The 17,668-nt window shown below is 41.8% G+C and overlaps 1 protein-coding gene across 36 annotated transcripts in view; it reads left to right on the top strand.

Annotated features, from left to right (window-relative positions):
- FAXC (failed axon connections homolog, metaxin like GST domain containing) overlaps window positions 1-17,668 on the top strand; it is a 120,186-nt gene that overhangs the window by 13,671 nt on the left and 88,847 nt on the right. For all 36 annotated transcript variants that reach the window (XR_009558712.1, XR_009558711.1, XR_009558710.2 and 33 more), the window contains one exon: window positions 13,860-14,056. Coding sequence is in view for 7 of the 36 variants with exons in the window: in XM_060283387.1 (XP_060139370.1) it covers window positions 13,860-14,056 (197 nt within the window). In the remaining 29 variants the exon portion in view is untranslated. The remainder of the gene's footprint in view (window positions 1-13,859; window positions 14,057-17,668) is intronic.

Genomic DNA, 17,668 nt, shown 5'->3' with positions numbered 1-17,668 from the left:
AGCCCTCCTTTTCTTTTTTTTTTGTTTGTTTCTCCTTCTTCTTTTCTATTCCTGATTATCTGGATCCTGGAATCTCTGCTATTATTTTATGTGTTTCTGAACCTATCTCTGTATTCTTTTCTTCTTCCTTCTTGGAGAATTCGTCTTTCTGAGCTTCCATTGCATCCCTCTGTTCTCTTCTTGTATCCATCCTATTATTTATCTCATCCATTGTGTTTAACTTCTACATTTTTCTTCTTAACATTTTCCCTTGGTTTGTATTACAATCTCTTCCTTTATCCCTTGGAGGATATTTCTTATGCTAATTAAATTTTTCGGTCTGTCCCAATCATTCTGCCTCATGTTGTATATATTATCTGTTGCCCTTCTCTTACAGTAACTGTACCCCTCAGGTGTCTAGTTATTTTGGTTTGAGGTCTCGTTTTACCAGGGATGTCAGCTTCCCTGCCCAGGAATTTGCACTGGGCAAAGGCTAAAGCTTAGGACACAGGTTGTGTACCTCTGAAGGAGTTTAAGAAAAGTAAGGAGGTGAGCCCCAGGCATCCCCACACCACTGTGGTTCCTCCAGTATGCTGCCACTCCTCCAAATGGCTCCCACTGGTCAGAGGTTCACCTTTAAGCTCTTACAAAGAAGCAGCATAGGGAGGGGTGGTCTTCTTAGCAGGAAGCAGAGAAGCTGGGAGGTTGGAGGGGGAAGATTCCTCACCCAGCCAGGGTTTTGGCACCCTGCTAATGATATTACCCCCCAAGTCCTGCCTCCCCATGGCCTGTGCTTTCTGAGCTGGTTTCTGTACAGAAGAGGGCATGGGTGTGGCAGTGATGCTCCTAAGGCAGTGCTGGGACAGTTGAATGACATGCTTAGCTTGGTAAGTTGTCCTCTGGGAATATGACACTGAATCTGGACTTCAGTTAAGGGATCTGACAGGCATGAGGTGTTTGGAGAACAGAAAAAGGGTCTTTATGATGGGGAACTGGAATGCAAGGGGTCAGTCTGGACAGAGAAGCAGGGAGATTATTCAGGACTTTCTAAGCCAGCAATGGAGGAGAAAATAGCAAAAGACCAGACAAGGCTTGAATCATCTACATACATTGGATCGGATTTGAGAGATCCTTGTTCAGCTCGGTGTTGGCTGTCAGCACTTGAAGATGTGTGTCACTGAGGGACGCACGTTGAGGGAAGAGACTGCTCCCTGCGGCTGCCTGTCTCTGGGCCGTTGTCACTCCCCACCAGATCGCTGCATTTAGCTAGGACAGCTTTGGGGCAGTTAGGGCCCCAAACCTGAGTTTCGTGCTCTGCAGCCTCTGGTGGCTTTCTGGATCTCCTGTGCCTCCCACCCTTGCTGAAGTCCTCTTGCAGTTGGCAGCGGCTGCAGCAGCTGCCAGGCTGTGGTGCCCTTTCCTTTCTTGCCTTCAAGCCATCAAGCACTGATTGCCCCAGCCTTGTCTCTGCCAGCAGCCTGACACCTCTGGTCATGTTTCAGAGCATGTTGCTGCACGGTTACGCAGTAACGGTTACGCAGTAACGGTTACGCAGTAACGGTTACGCAGTAACGGTTACGCAGTAACGGTTACGCAGTAACGGTTACGCAGTAACGGTTACGCAGTAACGGTGCATATACTGCTTTTAGTTAGTATAACTGGAACAACTGGATACATGCCTTGCTATGAAGCCTGGAGAGGCTTTCGAGAAGGGGACTGCTTACCCCCTTCCAAAATTAGTATTTCTTGTTAAGTATATTTTTTAGGAAAGGAGTGTTTTTTCTTCTGTGAGGTCTCTATGGAAAATAGACGAAGGGAGTGTTCAGCGGGGTAGGTAACAGGAAAATGGTTCTATGGCTTAGAAAGGGATGCCCTGAGTCCCCGGGGAGGGCAGCGGGGGGGGGGGGAGGGATGATGCCTTGAGACCCGTGTGCCGTCAGCGAGGGTTTGTGTGCATGTAGGTGGTTCCTGGGAAGTGCTGGTGGGGCTCATTGCTTGGAGGATCAGTAGAGAGGTATTCTGTCATAGACCCAGGGAGCTCTACCCTCTTCCCCTCCTGTGTCCTGTACCTTTTAAAAAAAAGATTAAAATATCATCTTCCTAAGAGCACGACTTTAAGTACCGTTGTTTTTTTTTTTTTTTTTTTTTGTGGTACGCGGGCCTCTCCCTGTTGTGGCCTCTCCCGTTGGGGAGCACAGGCTCCGGACGCGCAGGCTCAGCGGCCATGGCTCACGGGCCCAGCCGCTCCGCGGCATGTGGGATCCTCCCGGACCGGGGCACGAACCCGTGTCCCCTGCATCGGCAGGCGGACTCTCAACCACTGCGCCACCAGGGAAGCTCAAGAGCACGACTTTATATTTGAAGCTTTTTTATTTTTTAACATAAATGAGATGGATATGAGTATTTGATGACCATTAGTGGGAACTCACAAGGGTTTTCTTAAAAAGCCTGTTGTGTTGGTTACAGTTATTATCTTTTTAAAATCAGAATATAAATATTGGTGGGTCAATTTTTAGAACTTTTCATTTTGTTATAATTATAGATTCATAGGAAGTTGTGAAAAGTGTACAAGGAGTCCTGCAGATATGGCTAATTTTTTTTCAAACTAAAAATGGATTTACTGTTTCTTTGTTTTTTTCCTGATTATATATAGATGACATAAGGTCCTTATAAGAATTTCAAACACTACAGAAAAGTGTAAGGGGAAAATGAAAATCGCCTGACATTCTACTAGCAGGAGATTATCATCACTAACTCTTCCGACCATCTTTCCATACTTGTCTTTAGACATACATACATAAAGACATGGTTTGCCATAACTGGTTGTAAAAGAAGCATGTATTTGACACAGTCATTCTTTTTAAATACGAGAAATAGAAAAGAAGGAAAATGGCTCCTTTGGAACTCTCTGCTTTGGCTCTTAGCCCTAACTTCTTTTTTAAAAAAATTTATTTATTTATTTAATGTTTGAATTTTATTTTATTTTTTTATACAGCAGGTTCTTATTAGTCATCCATTTTATACACATCAGTGTATACATGTCAATCCCAATCTCCCAATTCAACACACCACCATCCCCACCCCCCCGCGGTTCTCCCCTCTTGGTGTCCATACATTTGTTCTCTACATCTGTGTCTCAATTTCTGCCCTGCAAACCTGTTCATCTGTACCATTTTTCTAGGTTCCACATATATGCGTTAATATACGATATTGTTTTTCTTTTTCTGACTTACTTTACTCTGTATGACAGTCTCTAGATCCATCCACGTCTCAACAAATGACCCAGTAACGTTCCTTTTTAAGGATGAGTAATATTCCATTGTATATATGTATCACATCTTCTTTATCCATTTGTTGATGGGCATTTAGGTTGCTTCCATGACCTGGCTATTGTAAATAGTGCTGCAGTGAACATTGGGGTGCATGTGTCTTTTTGAATTATGGTTTTCTCAGGGTATATGCCCAGTAGTGGGATTACTGGGTCATATGGTAGTTCTATTTTTGTTTTTTAAGGAACTTCCATACTGTTCTCCATAGTGGCTGTGTCAATTTACATTCCCACCAACAGTGCAAGAGGGTTCCCTTTTCTCCACACCCTCTCCAGCGTTTGTTGTTTGTAGATTTTCTGATGATACCCATTCTAATTGGTGTGAGGTGATACCTCATAGTAGTTTTGATTTGCATTTCTCTAATGATTAGTGATGTTGAGCAGCTTTTCATGTGCTTTTTGGCCATCTGTATGTCTTCTTTGGAGAAATGTCTATTTAGGTCTTCTGCCCATGTTTGGATTAGGTTGTTTGTTCTTTTAATATTGGGCTGCATGAGCTGTTTATATATTTTGGAGATTAATCCTTTGTCTGTTGATTGATTTGCAAATATTTTCTCCCATTCTGAGGGTTGTCTTTTCATCTTGTTTATGGTTTCCTTTGCTGTGCAAAAGCTTTGAAGTTTCATTAGGTCCCATTTGTTTATTTTTGTTTTTATTTCCATTACTCTAGGAGATGGATCAAAAAAGATCTTGCTATGGTTTATGTCAAAGAGTGTTCTTCCTATGTTTTCCTTTAAGAGTTTTATAGTGTCCAGTCTTACATTTAGGTCTCTAATCCATTTTGAGTTTATTTTTGTGTATGGTGTTAGGGAGTGTTCTAATTTCATGCTTTTACATGTAGTTGTCCAGTTTTCCCAGCACCACTTATTGAAGAGACTGTCTTTTCTCCATTGTATATCCTTGCCTCCTTTGTCACAGATTAGTTGACCATAGGTGCATGGGTTTACCTCTGGGCTTTCTAACTTGTTCCATTGATCTATGTTTTTGTTTTTGTGCCAGTACTATATTGTCTTGATTACTATAGCTTTATAGTATAGTCTGAAGTCAGGGCGTCTGATTTCTCCAGCTCTGTTTTCTTCCCTCAAGACTGCTTCGGCTATTCGGGGTCTTTTATGTCTCCATACAAATTTTAAGATTTTTTTGTTCTAGTTCTGTAAAAAATGCCATTGGTGATTTGATAGGGATTGCATTGAATCTGTAGATTGCTTTGGGTAGTATAGTCATTTTCACAATATTGATTTTTCCAATCCAAGAACATGGTATATCTCTCCATCTGTTGGTATCATCTGTAATTTCTTTCATCAGTGTCTTACAGTTTTCTGCATACAGGTCTTTTGTCTCCCGAGGTAGGTTTATTCCAAGGTATTTTATTGTTTTTGTTGCAATGGTAAATGGGAGTGTTTCCTTAATTTCTCTTTTAGATTTTTCATCATTAGTGTAAAGGAATGCAAGAGATTTCTGTGCATGAATTTTTTTTTTTTTTGCAGTACGCAGGCCTCTTACTGTTGTGGCTTCTCCCGTTGCGGAGCACAGGCTCCGGACGTGCAGGCTTAGCGGCCATGGCTCACAGGCCTAGCCGCTCTGCGGCATGTGGGATCTTCCCGGACCGGGGCACGAACCCGTGTCCCCTGCATCGGCAGGCGGACTCTCAGCAACTGTGCCACCAGGGAAGCCCCTGTGCATTAATTTTGTATCCTGAAACTTTACCAGAATCATTGATTAGCTCTAGTAGTTTTCTGGTGGCATCTTTAGGATGCTCTATATATAGTATCATGTCAAATGCAAACAGTGACAGTTTTACTTCTTCTTTTCCAATTTGTATTCCTTTTATTTCTTTTTCTTCTCTGATTGCCGTGGCTAGGACTTCCAAAACTATGTTGAATAATAGTGGCAAGAGTGGACATCCTTGTCTTGTTCCTGATCTTAGAGGAAATGCTTTCAGTTTTTCACCATTGAGAATGATGTTTGCTGTGGGTTTGTCGTATATGGCCTTTAATATGTTGAGGTAGGTTCCCTCTATGCCCACTTTCTGGAGAGTTTTTATCATAAATGGGTGTTGAATTTTGTCAAAAACTTTTTCTGCATCTATTGAGATGATCATATGGTTTTTATTCTTCAATTTGTTAATATGGTGTATCACATTGATTGATTTGCATATATTGGAGAATCCTTGCATCCCTGGGATAAATCCCAGTTGATCATGGTGTATGATGCTTTTAATGTGTTGTTGGATTTTGTTTTCTAGTATTTTGTTGAGGATTTTTGCATCTGTATTCATCAGTGATATTGGTCTGTAATTTTCTTTTTTTGTAGTATCTTTGTCTGGTTTTGGTATCAGGGTGATGGTGGCCTCATAGAATGCGTTTGGAAGTCTTCTTTCCTCTGTAAGTTTTTGGAAGAGTTTGAGAAGGATGGGTGTTAGCTCTTCTTTAAATGTTTGATAGAATTCCCCTGTGAAGCCATCTGGTCCTGGACTTTTGTTTGTTGGAAGATTTTTAATCACCATTTCAATTTCATTCCTTGTGATTGGTCTGTTCATATTTTATGTTTCTTCCTGGTTCGCTCTTGGAAAGTTATACCTTTCTAAGAATTTGTCCATTTCTTCCAGCTTGTCCATTTTATTGGCATAGAGTTGCCTGTAGTAGTCTCTTAGGATGCTTTGTATTTCTGTGGTGTCTGTTGTAACTTCTCCTTTTTCATTTCTAATTTTATTAATTTGAGTCCTCTCCCTCTTTTTCTTGATGAGTCCAGCTAATGGTTTATGAATTTTGTTTATCTTCTCAAAGAACCAGCTTTTAGTTTTATTGATCTTTGCTATTGTTTTCTTTGTTTCTATTTCATTTATTTCTGCTCTGATCTTTATGATTTCTTTCCTTCTGCTAACTTTGGGTTTTGTTTGTTCTTCTTTCTCTAGTTCCCTTAGGTGTAAGGTTAGATTCTTTAGTTGAGATTTTTCTTGTTTCTTGAGCTAGGCTTGTATAGCTATAAACTTCCCTCTTAGAACTGCTTTTGCTGCATCCCATAGGTTTTGGATCATGGTGTTTTCATTGTCATTTGTCTCTAGGTATTTTTTGATTTCCACTTTGATTTCTTCAGTGATCTCTTGGTTATTTAGTAACATATTGTTTAACCTCCATGTGTTTGTTTTTTTTATGTTTTTTTCCCTGTAATTCATTTCTAATTTCATAGTGTTGTGGTCAGAAAAGATGCTTGATATGATTTCAATTTTCTTAAATTTACTGAGGCTTGACTGGTGACCCAATATGTGATCTATCCTGGAGAATGTTCCGTGCACACTTGAGAAGAAAGTGTAATCTGCTGTTTTTGGATGGAATGTCCTATAAATATCAATTAAATCTATCTGGTCTATTGTGTCATTTAAAGCTTCTGTTTCCTTATTTATTTTCATTTTGGATGATCTGTCCATTGGTATAAGTGAGGTGTTAAAGTCCCCCACTATTATTGTGTTACTGTCAATTTCCTGTTTTATAGCTGTTAGCAGTTGCTTTATGTTTTGAGGTGCTCCTATGTTGGGTGCATATATATTTATAATTGTTATATCTTCTTCTTGGATTGATCCCTTGATCATTATGTAGTGTCCTTCCTTGTCTCTTATAACATTCTTTATTTTAAAGTCTATTTTATCTGATATGAGTATTGCTACTCCAGCTTTGTTTTGGTTTCCATTTGCATGGAATCTCTTTTTCCATCCCCTCACTTTCAGTCTGAATGTGTCCCTAGGTCTGAAGTGGGTCTCTTGTAGACAGCATATATATGGGTCTTGTTTTTGTATCCATTCAGCAAGCCTGTGTCTTTTGGTTGGAGCGTTTAATCCATTAACGTTTAAGGTAATTATCGATATTTATGTTCCTGTGACCATTTTCTGATTTGTTTTGGGTTTGTTTTTGTAGGTCCTTTTCTTCTCTTGTGTTTCCCACTTAGAAAAGTTCCTTTAGCATTTGTTGTAGAGCTGGTTTGGTGGTGCTGAATTCTCTTAGCTTTTGCTTGTCTGTAAAGCTTTTGATTTCTCCATCAAATCTGAATGAGATCCTTGCCAGTAGAGCAATCTTGGTTGTAGGTTCTTCCCTTTCATCACTTTAAGTATATCATGCCACTCCCTTCTGGCTTGTAGAGTTTCTGCTGAGAAATCAGCTGTTAACCTTATGGGAGTTCCCTTGTATGTTTTTTGTCATTTCTCCCTCGCTGCTTTCAATAATTTTTCTTTCTCTTTAATTTTTGCCAATTTGATTACTATGTGTCTCGGCGTGTTTCTCCTTGGGTGTATCCTGTATGGGTCTCACTGTGCTTCCTGGACTTGGGTGGCTTTTCCTTTCCCATGTTAGGAAAGTTTTCGATTATAATCTCTTCAAATATTTTCTCGGGTCCTTTCTCTCTCTCTTCTCCTTCTGGGACCCCTGTAATGCGAATGTTGTTGTGTTTCATGTTGTCCCAGAGGTCTCTTAGGCTGTCTTCATTCCTTTTCATTCTTTTTTCTTTATTCTGTTCCGCAGCAGTGAATTCCACCATTGTGTCTTCCAGTGCACTTATCTGTTCTTCTGCCTCAGTTATTCTGCTATTGATTCCTTCTAGTGTCGTTTTCATTTCAGTTATTGTATTGTTCATCTCTGTTTGTTTGTTCTTTAATTCTTCTAGGTCTTTGTTAAACATTTCTTGCATCTTCTCGATTTTTGCCTCCATTGTTTTTCCGAGGTCCTGGATCATCTTCACTATCATTATTCTGAATTCTTTTTCTGGAAGGTTGCCTACCTCCACTTTATTTAGTTGTTTTTCTAGGGTTTTACCTTGTTCTTTCATCTGGTACATAGCCCTCTGCCTTTTCATCTTGTCTATCTTTCTGTGAATGTGGTTTTTGTTCCACAGGCTGCAGGATTGTAGTTCTTCTTGCTTCTGCCGTCTGCCCTCTGGTGGCTGAGGCTACCTAAGAGGCTTGTGCAAGTTTCCTGATGGGAGGGACTGGTGGTGGGTAGAGCTGACTGTTGCTCTGGTGGGCAGAGCTCAGTAAAACTTTAATCCGCTTGACTGCTGATGCTGGGACTGGGTTCCCTCCCTGTTGGTTGTTTGGCCTGAGGCAACCCAACAGTGGAGCCTACCTGGGCTCTTTGGTGGGGCTAATGGCAGACTCTGGGAGGGCTCACGCCAAGGAGTACTTCCCAGAACTTCTGCCAGTGTTCTTGTCCCCATGGTGAGCCACAGCCACCCCGCCTCTGCAGGACACCCTCCAACACTAGTAGGTGGGTCTGGTTCAGTCTCCCCTGGGTTCACTTCTCCTTCCCCTGGGTCCCGATGTGCACACTACTTTGTGTGTGCCCTCCAAGAGTGGAGTCTCTGTTTCCTGCAGTCCTGTCGAAGTCTTGCAACAAATCCCACTAGCCTTTAAAGTCTGATTCTCTAGGAATTCCTCCTCCCCTTGCAGGAACCCCAGGTTGGGAAGCCTGACGTGGGGCTCAGAACCTGCACTCCAGTGGGTGGACTTCTGTGGTATAAGTGTTCTCCAGTCTGTGAGTCACCCACCCAACAGTTATGGGATTTGATTTTACTGTGATTACACCCCTCCTACCGTCTCATTGAGGCTTCTCCTTTGTCTTTGGATGTGGGGTATCTTTTTTGTTGAGTTCTAGTGTCTTCCTGTCGATGATTGTCCAGCAGCTAGTTGTGATTCTGGTGTTCTTGCAAGCGGGAGTGAGAGCACGTCCTTCTACTCTGCCATCTTGGTTCCAATCTTGCAGTCCTCCCTTTCTTGAGCAAGGATTAAATTAGCCTTTTACATGTTAAGATTGAACAATCGTGATTTAACATTTTGAATATAGAAGCTAAAAATAGGTATTGTGAGGTTACGAGGTTAGGAAACAGAAGCTGGTCTTTCCCCTAACTTCTGATGTTCTATTTATTTGCTGTTTTTGTCTGTACACCACCTCCACCATCTTTTTATTTCAGAATTTTTCTAAGCTACGGACAAGTTAAAAGAATAATACAATGAACATCCGTATACTCTTCACCTAGATTCGCCAATTGGTAGCATGTTGCCTTCTTTATTTCTCTTTATATATACCTTTATGAATAATTTTTTTGATGCAACATTTGAACATAATCTGTAAGAATCATGACAGTTCGCCCCTCAATTCTTCAGCATGCATCTCCAAAAAAGAAGGACATTCTTCTACAAAACTACTTGTAAAGGGAAGTACTCAGATTCTTCCTTCCTGTGTAGGGAAAACCAGTTCCTCCCTCCGGTGTGTTTCTCCCCATGAGTATCGTTTACTACTCACATGAAACACGTCATTTCTGACATTTATGGTCAGATGTGTGGAGTCTTTTCCCCGCACCAAGTGATTCACTGGCACCAGCTGGACATCCTACAATTTAATTCAATTCTGACACTACCCAGAGATAGTATCAGATCTCACAGGTTAAGGACTCAGTCCCACAAGACTGCGCCCCTACCCCGACCCCCAGATGCCAGTTGCAAGCCCTGATTTTCACCTGTGCTTCTGACCAACCGACTGTAGATCAGAGGTTTTAATGACCCCTCCTTAGGTCTGATTAATTTGCTAGAGCAGCTCACAGAACTCAGGGAAACAATTACTTACATTTACCAGTTTATTAGAGGATATGATAAGAGGTACAGATGAACAGCCAGATGAAGAGTGAGGTTTGGGAGGGTCCTGAGTGTAGGAGCTTCTGTCCCCGTGGAGTTGAGGGTGTCACCCTCCCAGTGTGGTGGTGTTCACCAACCTGGAAGCCCTCCAAACCCGATACTTTGGGGATTTTGTGGAGACTTCCTCATGTAGAGACGATCAGTTGATAACTCCATGTCCAAGACCTCTCTGGAGGACGGGGGAGGGGTTTGAAAGCGCTAAGCTTCTAATTGCGACTTGGTCTTTCTGGTGACCAGCTCACCCAGGCGCCTCCGCAGACTCACCTCCTTAGAACAAGCGGTGCTCCTATTGCTCCTGTCACTTAGGAATGTGTAAGGGCTTTAGGAGCTCTGTGCTGGGAACCAGGGGCAGGGACTAATGCCTGTATTTCTTATTCACAATAGTGGTTGCGTGAATTTATTATTATTATTATTATTTTTGCGGCACGCGGGCCTCTCACTGTTGTGGCCTCTCCCGTTGCGGAGCACAGGCTCCGGACGCGCAGGCTCAGCGGCCATGGCTCATGGGCCCATCCGCTCCGCGGCATGTGGGATCTTTCCGGACCGGGGCACGAACCCGTGTCCCCTGCATCGGCAGGCGGACTCTCAACCACTGCGCCACCAGGGAAGCCCGCGTGAATTTTTTTCATCGTGTTATAATCCACAAAAGTTGCTCAAATTATCTCAAATTTAGCCAGTGGGAGACCTTTCAAGATGGTTCCAGAGGTGCAGTGAATGTAATGGATATAAATTAAGCTGAAAAGTTGGGGGCGCTGTGGCCAGTGTAGCATGTCAGTTTCCCAAGACTCTGGGATTTTCTTTTAAGGCCTCAAGTTCTCCATTTTGAAATGGTGATAGTGATGTTAATACTTCTGACGAAGGCACTCTGTCAAACACTTAGTGTGCATTTTCTCATTTAATTCAAGCAACTGTTATTATCCCCATTATATAGATGAGCCCAGGGGGGATTAAGGGAGACCAGGGAGGTCCAAGGTCACAGAGTGACTAAATGAGGGAGCCAGATTTTTAAACCCAAAGCCTATTGTTTTCACTGCTGTACTAATAATGTAGTGTAAGTGTAGATGCATTCAACTCATCTAGGACAGACTTGCAGGGGGAAACATCAGCTTGGAAAAGAGGTAAAGAGGATTTACCTCTTCATCTTTCTTCTCCAAATTACTTTCAGAAACTACTCTTGGTGGGCCAGTCAGACCCCAATTGCTTAGATAAAAATAGACCAGGAGTGCTTTAGTATATTTAAGGAAGTTAAGGAAAATTAAGTATTATTTAAAAATTATATCTATTTATTTAAAAAGTAATATAACCACATTCAGAAAAATTGAAATTCATGGAAAAAGATCACCTGGCTCTCACACATAGTTTTGACAATTACTTTGGACATTTTTATGTTTCTTTTTAAAAATATTTTTTGAATTCATCTAATTTTTAGATATACTCATAGTATCTCTAAAATGTTGTCTCCTGCTTTTTTTATCCAGTAAGGAAAAAAAAAATTTTGTTGATGAAAACCTAGTAGAACTTTCATTCCCATAAGAGTTCATCACTGATTTTTATTACCCCAATTAAAAAAAATGGTCTAGATAAAAATGTACCAAGTCCTCAGGGAAGGAATGGACTAGAGGGAAGGACAGATGTATAAACAGCAATTCTGAAAGGGGAGGGGAATATACACTGCACAGGGGAAGCATGGAGGAAAGGCAGATAATGGTTGTGCCTTGAGGAAGTGGTTCACCAACAGGTGAAATTTGAACTGAATTTTTTAGGATTGATAGGACTTGCAGAGGATGGGCAAAGAGATTCCTGTACAAGGTACAGGAGTATACAAAGTCAGAGAGATGGCAGGACTTTGACTTGGTTAGGGGTGGGCAGTTGGAATTCAGGAAATCAGAGGCACTGGCAGCAGGGAGGCTGGGCAGGTGGGTGGCGATTAGATGGTATGGGCCTAGACTGCTTTGTGAAGGGGGTTAGACTAGACCCATTAAAGCCGTTGGGTAATTTTGAGCAACAGAGGTCCTGCACCTTATCTGCACTACAGACAGCTCCCTCTGATGTTGGTGTGCAGGATAGAATCCATCTGTGAACGACAAGAGTCTAGAAGGTGATGTGGAAGGAGGATATGGGTGGTATCAAGAGCAGTCTGAAACAGATACTATGTTATATGGTAAATTCACATCTTTAGTGTACAAATTATAAAAATGTCAGATGTACTAGCAACTTTTAAAACTTGACATTTCTCAACTTCAGGAGTAATGTGTAAGGCTGCCATGTATAGTTGTGCAGGTTGTTCACTGCACAACAGTGCCTGGCCAAGGAGTGGGGGCAAAATCTGGACCCACCTCTTGCCAAGCTGTGAATCCTGGCATGGACTGTATCCACCCAGAGGAAGCTCCATTTTCCAAATTGCACAAAAACAATGTGGCTAGCAGCAGCCCCAATAACTCCCTCTTCCAGGCTTAGGCCTAGAATGAATTTCTTTAGAATAATCAACGAGATAAGAAATCAAGACACCAAGAGTCAGAGAACAGTTAAAGTCCCCATTGTTCTCTACCAAATTCATTGTGTGTGTATCGATAGTTCATTCCTCTTTATTGCTGAGTAGTATTCCATGGTAAGGTTACACCAGAATTTGTTTATTCATTTACCTCTTGATGAGCGTTTGATTTTTTTTTCCTGGTTTTGACAATTGAAAATAAAGCTTCTATGAACATTTGTGTACAAGTCTTTGCATGAACATATGCTTTCTTTTCTCTTGGGTAAATACCTAGGAGTGAAATGGCTGGATTGAGTGGCAGGTGTGTACTTCACTTTTTAAGAAACTGTCACATGGTTTCAAAGTGGTTGTGCCGTTTTACTTTCCCACCAGCAATATTTGAGAGTTCAGTTTCCTCCACAGGAACCAACACTTGCTATTAGCCCACAGTGTCTGAACTATCGACTTGTATGAAGTATGAGGAAGAGTTTGTAATAATCTGATTAATTTAGTCTGTGTAGACCACCCAAAAATGGATTCAGATTTAAAAATCAACTTTGGGTTCTACACAATCCAAATTTACTGAGAAAAAGGGTTGAGTAAATGCAATCATTACCACAGAATCCCCTCCATCAGTGTGGTTAAGATCTTTTAATATAGTGAGAAGATGTTACTCTGTCATTCTCAGTGTCTATGAAGTGTGTGACTCCACCTCCACCTCGCCACCCAACCCCATTCTGGGATCAGAATCCCCTCTGAGACACTGTAAGCCTCTAGTGTGGGTGTGAATCAAAGGGAGCTTGTCAAAAACACAGATTTCTGGGCACTTTTCCCTGGATTCTGACCCAGTGATCCGGGCAGGGGCCCAGGAATCTGCATTTTCACAGACACTGGTGTTAAGTCTGTTGGACACACTTTGGTACAGCTAACTTATAATTTCTGGGACCACTTGTGTGCAGTGTAGTGGTATTAAGCATTTTCAAGTGTAAGCTACTGGGTTTCAAGTGAGGTTTTTGGTCAGTAGCCTGGTCAGTACAAGCCTCCTCATGGTTTATGTTTACTTTTTGCATTTTTGGGTTGTTCATATATTGTAACTAGACTGACTCTTACCAGGATCGGGATCATTTCAACACTTCCCTTCCTCCCTGCTCTTTTTTTTTTTTTTTTTAAACAGTAAGCCAGAACCCATGATAAAATCTATGGGAGTAAAATAATATTTTCATGTGAGACAAATCTTTTTTTTTAAGAGTAACTACTTATTCCCTTAAGAGTTTATATGCTGAGTTCATTCACTTGAATAGTGCAGTCACCATCAAATATGCCATTGGAATATTTGTTTCTGTTAATCATACAGTGAAGTTTAAATAAAACATTGCTTTTCTCTTTTTAAAATTTACTTTGCTTAGAACTATTTTGGTGGAAAGCTCTCTGCTCAAGGGAAAATGCCTTGGATTGAATATAATCATGAAAAAGTTTCTGGGACAGAATTCATAATTGACTTTCTGGAAGAGAAACTTGGAGTGAATTTAAACAAAAACCTTGGTCCTCATGAAAGAGCCATCTCCAGGGCAGTGACTAAGATGGTGGAGGAGCATTTCTATTGGTGAGTCCCCACGGGCGCCTGGGTGGGTGTCCAGGGCCTGTCCCTATCGTTTGGAGTAAGCTAAGTTGTTTCACTTTTCAGACACTACCCCCCGCCTTTTCCAAAGTGTTCTACATTCTGACTGACTTAGGGGTCAAAGTTACGACTGTTAAGTTTCTAGGTATCTAGAGCAGGGTTGACATTTTCTGTGGAGGCCCAGCTAGTGCATATTTTAGGCTTTTCGAGCCATATGTGTCGGTGGCAACTACTTAACTCTGCAGTTTTAGTGCAAAAGCAGCCGCAGATTGTACACACATGAATAAGTATGACTGTGTTTCAATAATACAACAAAAGCACTGAAATTTGAATTTCATTTAATACGAAATACTATTCTTTTGATTTTTTTTTCCTCAACCATTTACAAATATGAAAACTTCTTAGCCCATGGGCTGTATAGTTGGCTGACCCCTGATCTAAGTCACTGAGGTGAGGGAGATATTTCAGTAGACTGGGCTTTTTACCAGTACAAACTGCTGAATTAAAGTGATAGTACATCAGATACTCAGAAGGAACAGAAGACTAAGGCAGGACAGAAGTCTCAGGTGACATGAATTAAGCAAGCTTTGGCAGAGTATCGTCAGTTTTCCTTGGATGACAAGAGCTTCTCTATGATCCAAAAGTAAAGCATACTACTATTTTCTGAGCAACTTTGCCCTGATTGGCTGACTGCTAGCCTGTACTTTGCTCTGATTGGCTGACTCCTATCCTGTACCTTGCCTTGATTGGCTGACTCCTATCCTGTACCTTGCCTTGATTGGCTGACTCCTAGCCCGTATTCCCTGAGTACGAAGCCTAACACACACTGTGTGGATGAGGTAGGTACCCCTCTGCTGCACCTGGCGTGCTGGCTGTGACATCACCTGAGTTAAGCAGACTTGGTTCTTCTTGCTTTACAAGCTCATTGATATGTGGGTTTCTTCTTTTTCTTTCATCCGTCTTCTGGAGTTTTAGCATCTTTCTGTACACTCCAATAGATAAGAGACGTTTTCTCCCTGATTTCTGCACTTTATCTTGTTCCAAAGATTTAATAAAGAATTGCTGATCCCACTTTTTTTGGCATTAATTGTTACTCCTGGGTTATTGCTCATCGAGTAGCTTTTACCTCTTCCACCAAGGGATTCACTCGCTGTGGGGTTGATTGTAGAAGGTTTTTTGCCATCACATTCCTATTTCCTCCATTCAGCTCTCTTTCTAAATGGAAAACTTGTCTCTTGGATTCTGTGACCGTCTGTTTTTCGTTTTCTTTTTCCACTTTCAGTTCTTGCTCACTTTATTCCAGGGCTGACCTGAAGCACCACTTTCTTCCCCTTCTCACTGCAGAGGGTGGGAGGAAGGAGGGAACCAGACAGAGTGGAGTCAGGGGTGCAGATCAGCCTGGGAGTGATCACAGACTCCGTGTGCCCAGAATGAACTCGGGTCTGTTCCTTATAGTACCTGTGGAGAACTGCTGGCCCTCCCCTCTCAGAGAGTACAGGGGTTGCAGTGTGGACCAAAATGCATGAGTGCAGGTGACATGCTTAGTCTCAGGGAAAAACCTTTGAGGGACAGAGTCGTCTCACCTGCTTGCCAGGTTCCAGTCCCCGCTTTGCAGCGATCAGGGGAATGAAGAACCAGCACAGGCACCCAAAAACCCTCGGTGTCTTCCCTTGCTGAGGCCCCCGTCAAAGTGCTATATCGTTTAGTGGATGGGCCCATTAATGTGGAGAGCTAGCACTTTGTCAGCTGCCTGAAAAGCCGGAAGCCTTACATTTAAGTTGGTATTTTTCTACACTCTTTGTTTTCTGTAGTGGTTCATAAAATTTATATTCAAGTTAGAAAGATTTTGATCCAGCTAGATTCCCAAGTACCACCCATCACTGCTTCTTGCTCTGGGTATTAGTGACATTTTATATATGTTTACTCTCTGGTAGAGGTTCATCTCCTGGTCTTCCCTTCCGTTCTCTTCCTAATGAGAGGGTCCCTGCTAACGAGATGGGGTGTGGTGGGGAGGGGTGGGAGAGAGAGGTGGGAGGTGGTACCCTGGTGGGGAAGAATCTTAATTTTACAGACTACAAACCCCCAAGTGCTTGGGAAGTTGCTTAGGTCATTTGTAGATTCTTCTTCTTTTAATTAAAAAAATACTTTTTTTGGGTTAGCTACTGTTTCTCATTTGTGTCTCAAGGGTTAATTTGAGGAACAGGTAGTGAAGGTGGGAGGTCAGGTCTTGACTAAGATATAAATATCCAGTGAACTTTCAAAAAAAAAAATCCGAATTCCTCCAATTTCTTTTAGTCTCTAGTAGTGGAAGGAAAAACAAACTTTCTCTGTTTCATAAACTTTCCAAACCTTTAGCCAACTTCCTGCTTTAGGGAGATCCCGAACAGGCTTTCCAGAGAGCTCTAAATCCCAGGGGAGAAAAGACACCCCCCCCCACCCCCCCCACTCCCGCCTCCCAGCCCCACACTGCCCGTGCAACCCATGGTAAGAAAATGTGTACCTGTGGAAACCGGGGGCCAGCATAGGGAACTGACCACAATATGTAAGAAAATATTACAAGTATGAGCTTTCCATGAGAGCTTGTTAAATTCTGACCATCAGTGTGCTCTAAGGTTGTGTTTGTACTTACAGAAGTGGAAGAAGTGGAATCAATTGTTTGACTCAGTTGATTCAATTATCTGGAGTTTTCAGATATGTTTATTTTGGTCTGAAACTTTAAAAATACTCCACTTCACATATGATTTTCTGAAAAGCAAAGACATTGGAAGGCTGTCATTATATAACATCACATAATTCTGAAGCTCTGAGTTAGGTCTGTTCAAATAAGCACACTCAGCTATAAAGTGGTTTTTCCTGAACTTGAAATCCATACACTTGCATTATGCAGCTATTATTGAAGATGAGGGAGATGGGTTTTCATTCCCTTTGTTCCACTGGATGCTCAAGTTAGATCTAATGCAGGGAAGCCGGTGTAAAAGCGAAGTCTGATTACTGGAACGAAATTGAGTTTTGGTAACAGAAGCTATAGCTGCTTCTGTGTGACATACTGCCCCCTTGTGGACACTACTGAGTGTCTTGAGCGCCTTACAACCCCATAGGGACGTGTGCAGGGCACCGTTGTCAAACTATCTATAGCCATAACAGTTTTACCCATAAAAATATAGGGGTTAGAATAGAGGATTCAAATTCATTTTTAGGTTGGCCATAATCTTTAAATTTTGATTTTGGCTTTTGGAGAATGGGAGAGTTGGGATGCTTTAATAAAATGACTTACCCAAGATCTCCTTCTCTAAAAGCCAGGAGACACTCTCTCCCTGATTACAGCTCAATTGATGTGGTCCCTTCTCCTTTCTTTTTTTGTCCCCTTCCACCCTTACTTTTAGATGTAGTGAGGACCCCTGTTTGGAGAGGCTAATCTAATGCCTGTGAAACGTGGTGAAATTACAGAAGCATATCACATGCTCTCGCACCCTTGAGCATTTAGAGTACAAGTGAAAGATGGCAAGGATGTAGCATGACCCAGAAAAAGGCGTTCTCATGGTTGGGAAGGCCATATGCTAAGACTCATTTGTCAAACAGTAGTTTGCCATGGTTTGC

This window comes from Globicephala melas, chromosome 14 (genome assembly GCF_963455315.2).
Source record: "Globicephala melas chromosome 14, mGloMel1.2, whole genome shotgun sequence".
Taxonomy (NCBI): Eukaryota; Metazoa; Chordata; class Mammalia; order Artiodactyla; family Delphinidae; genus Globicephala; species Globicephala melas.
The sequence above is the reverse complement of the archived record's forward strand: the minus strand, read 5'-3'. Positions and strand labels throughout refer to the sequence as shown.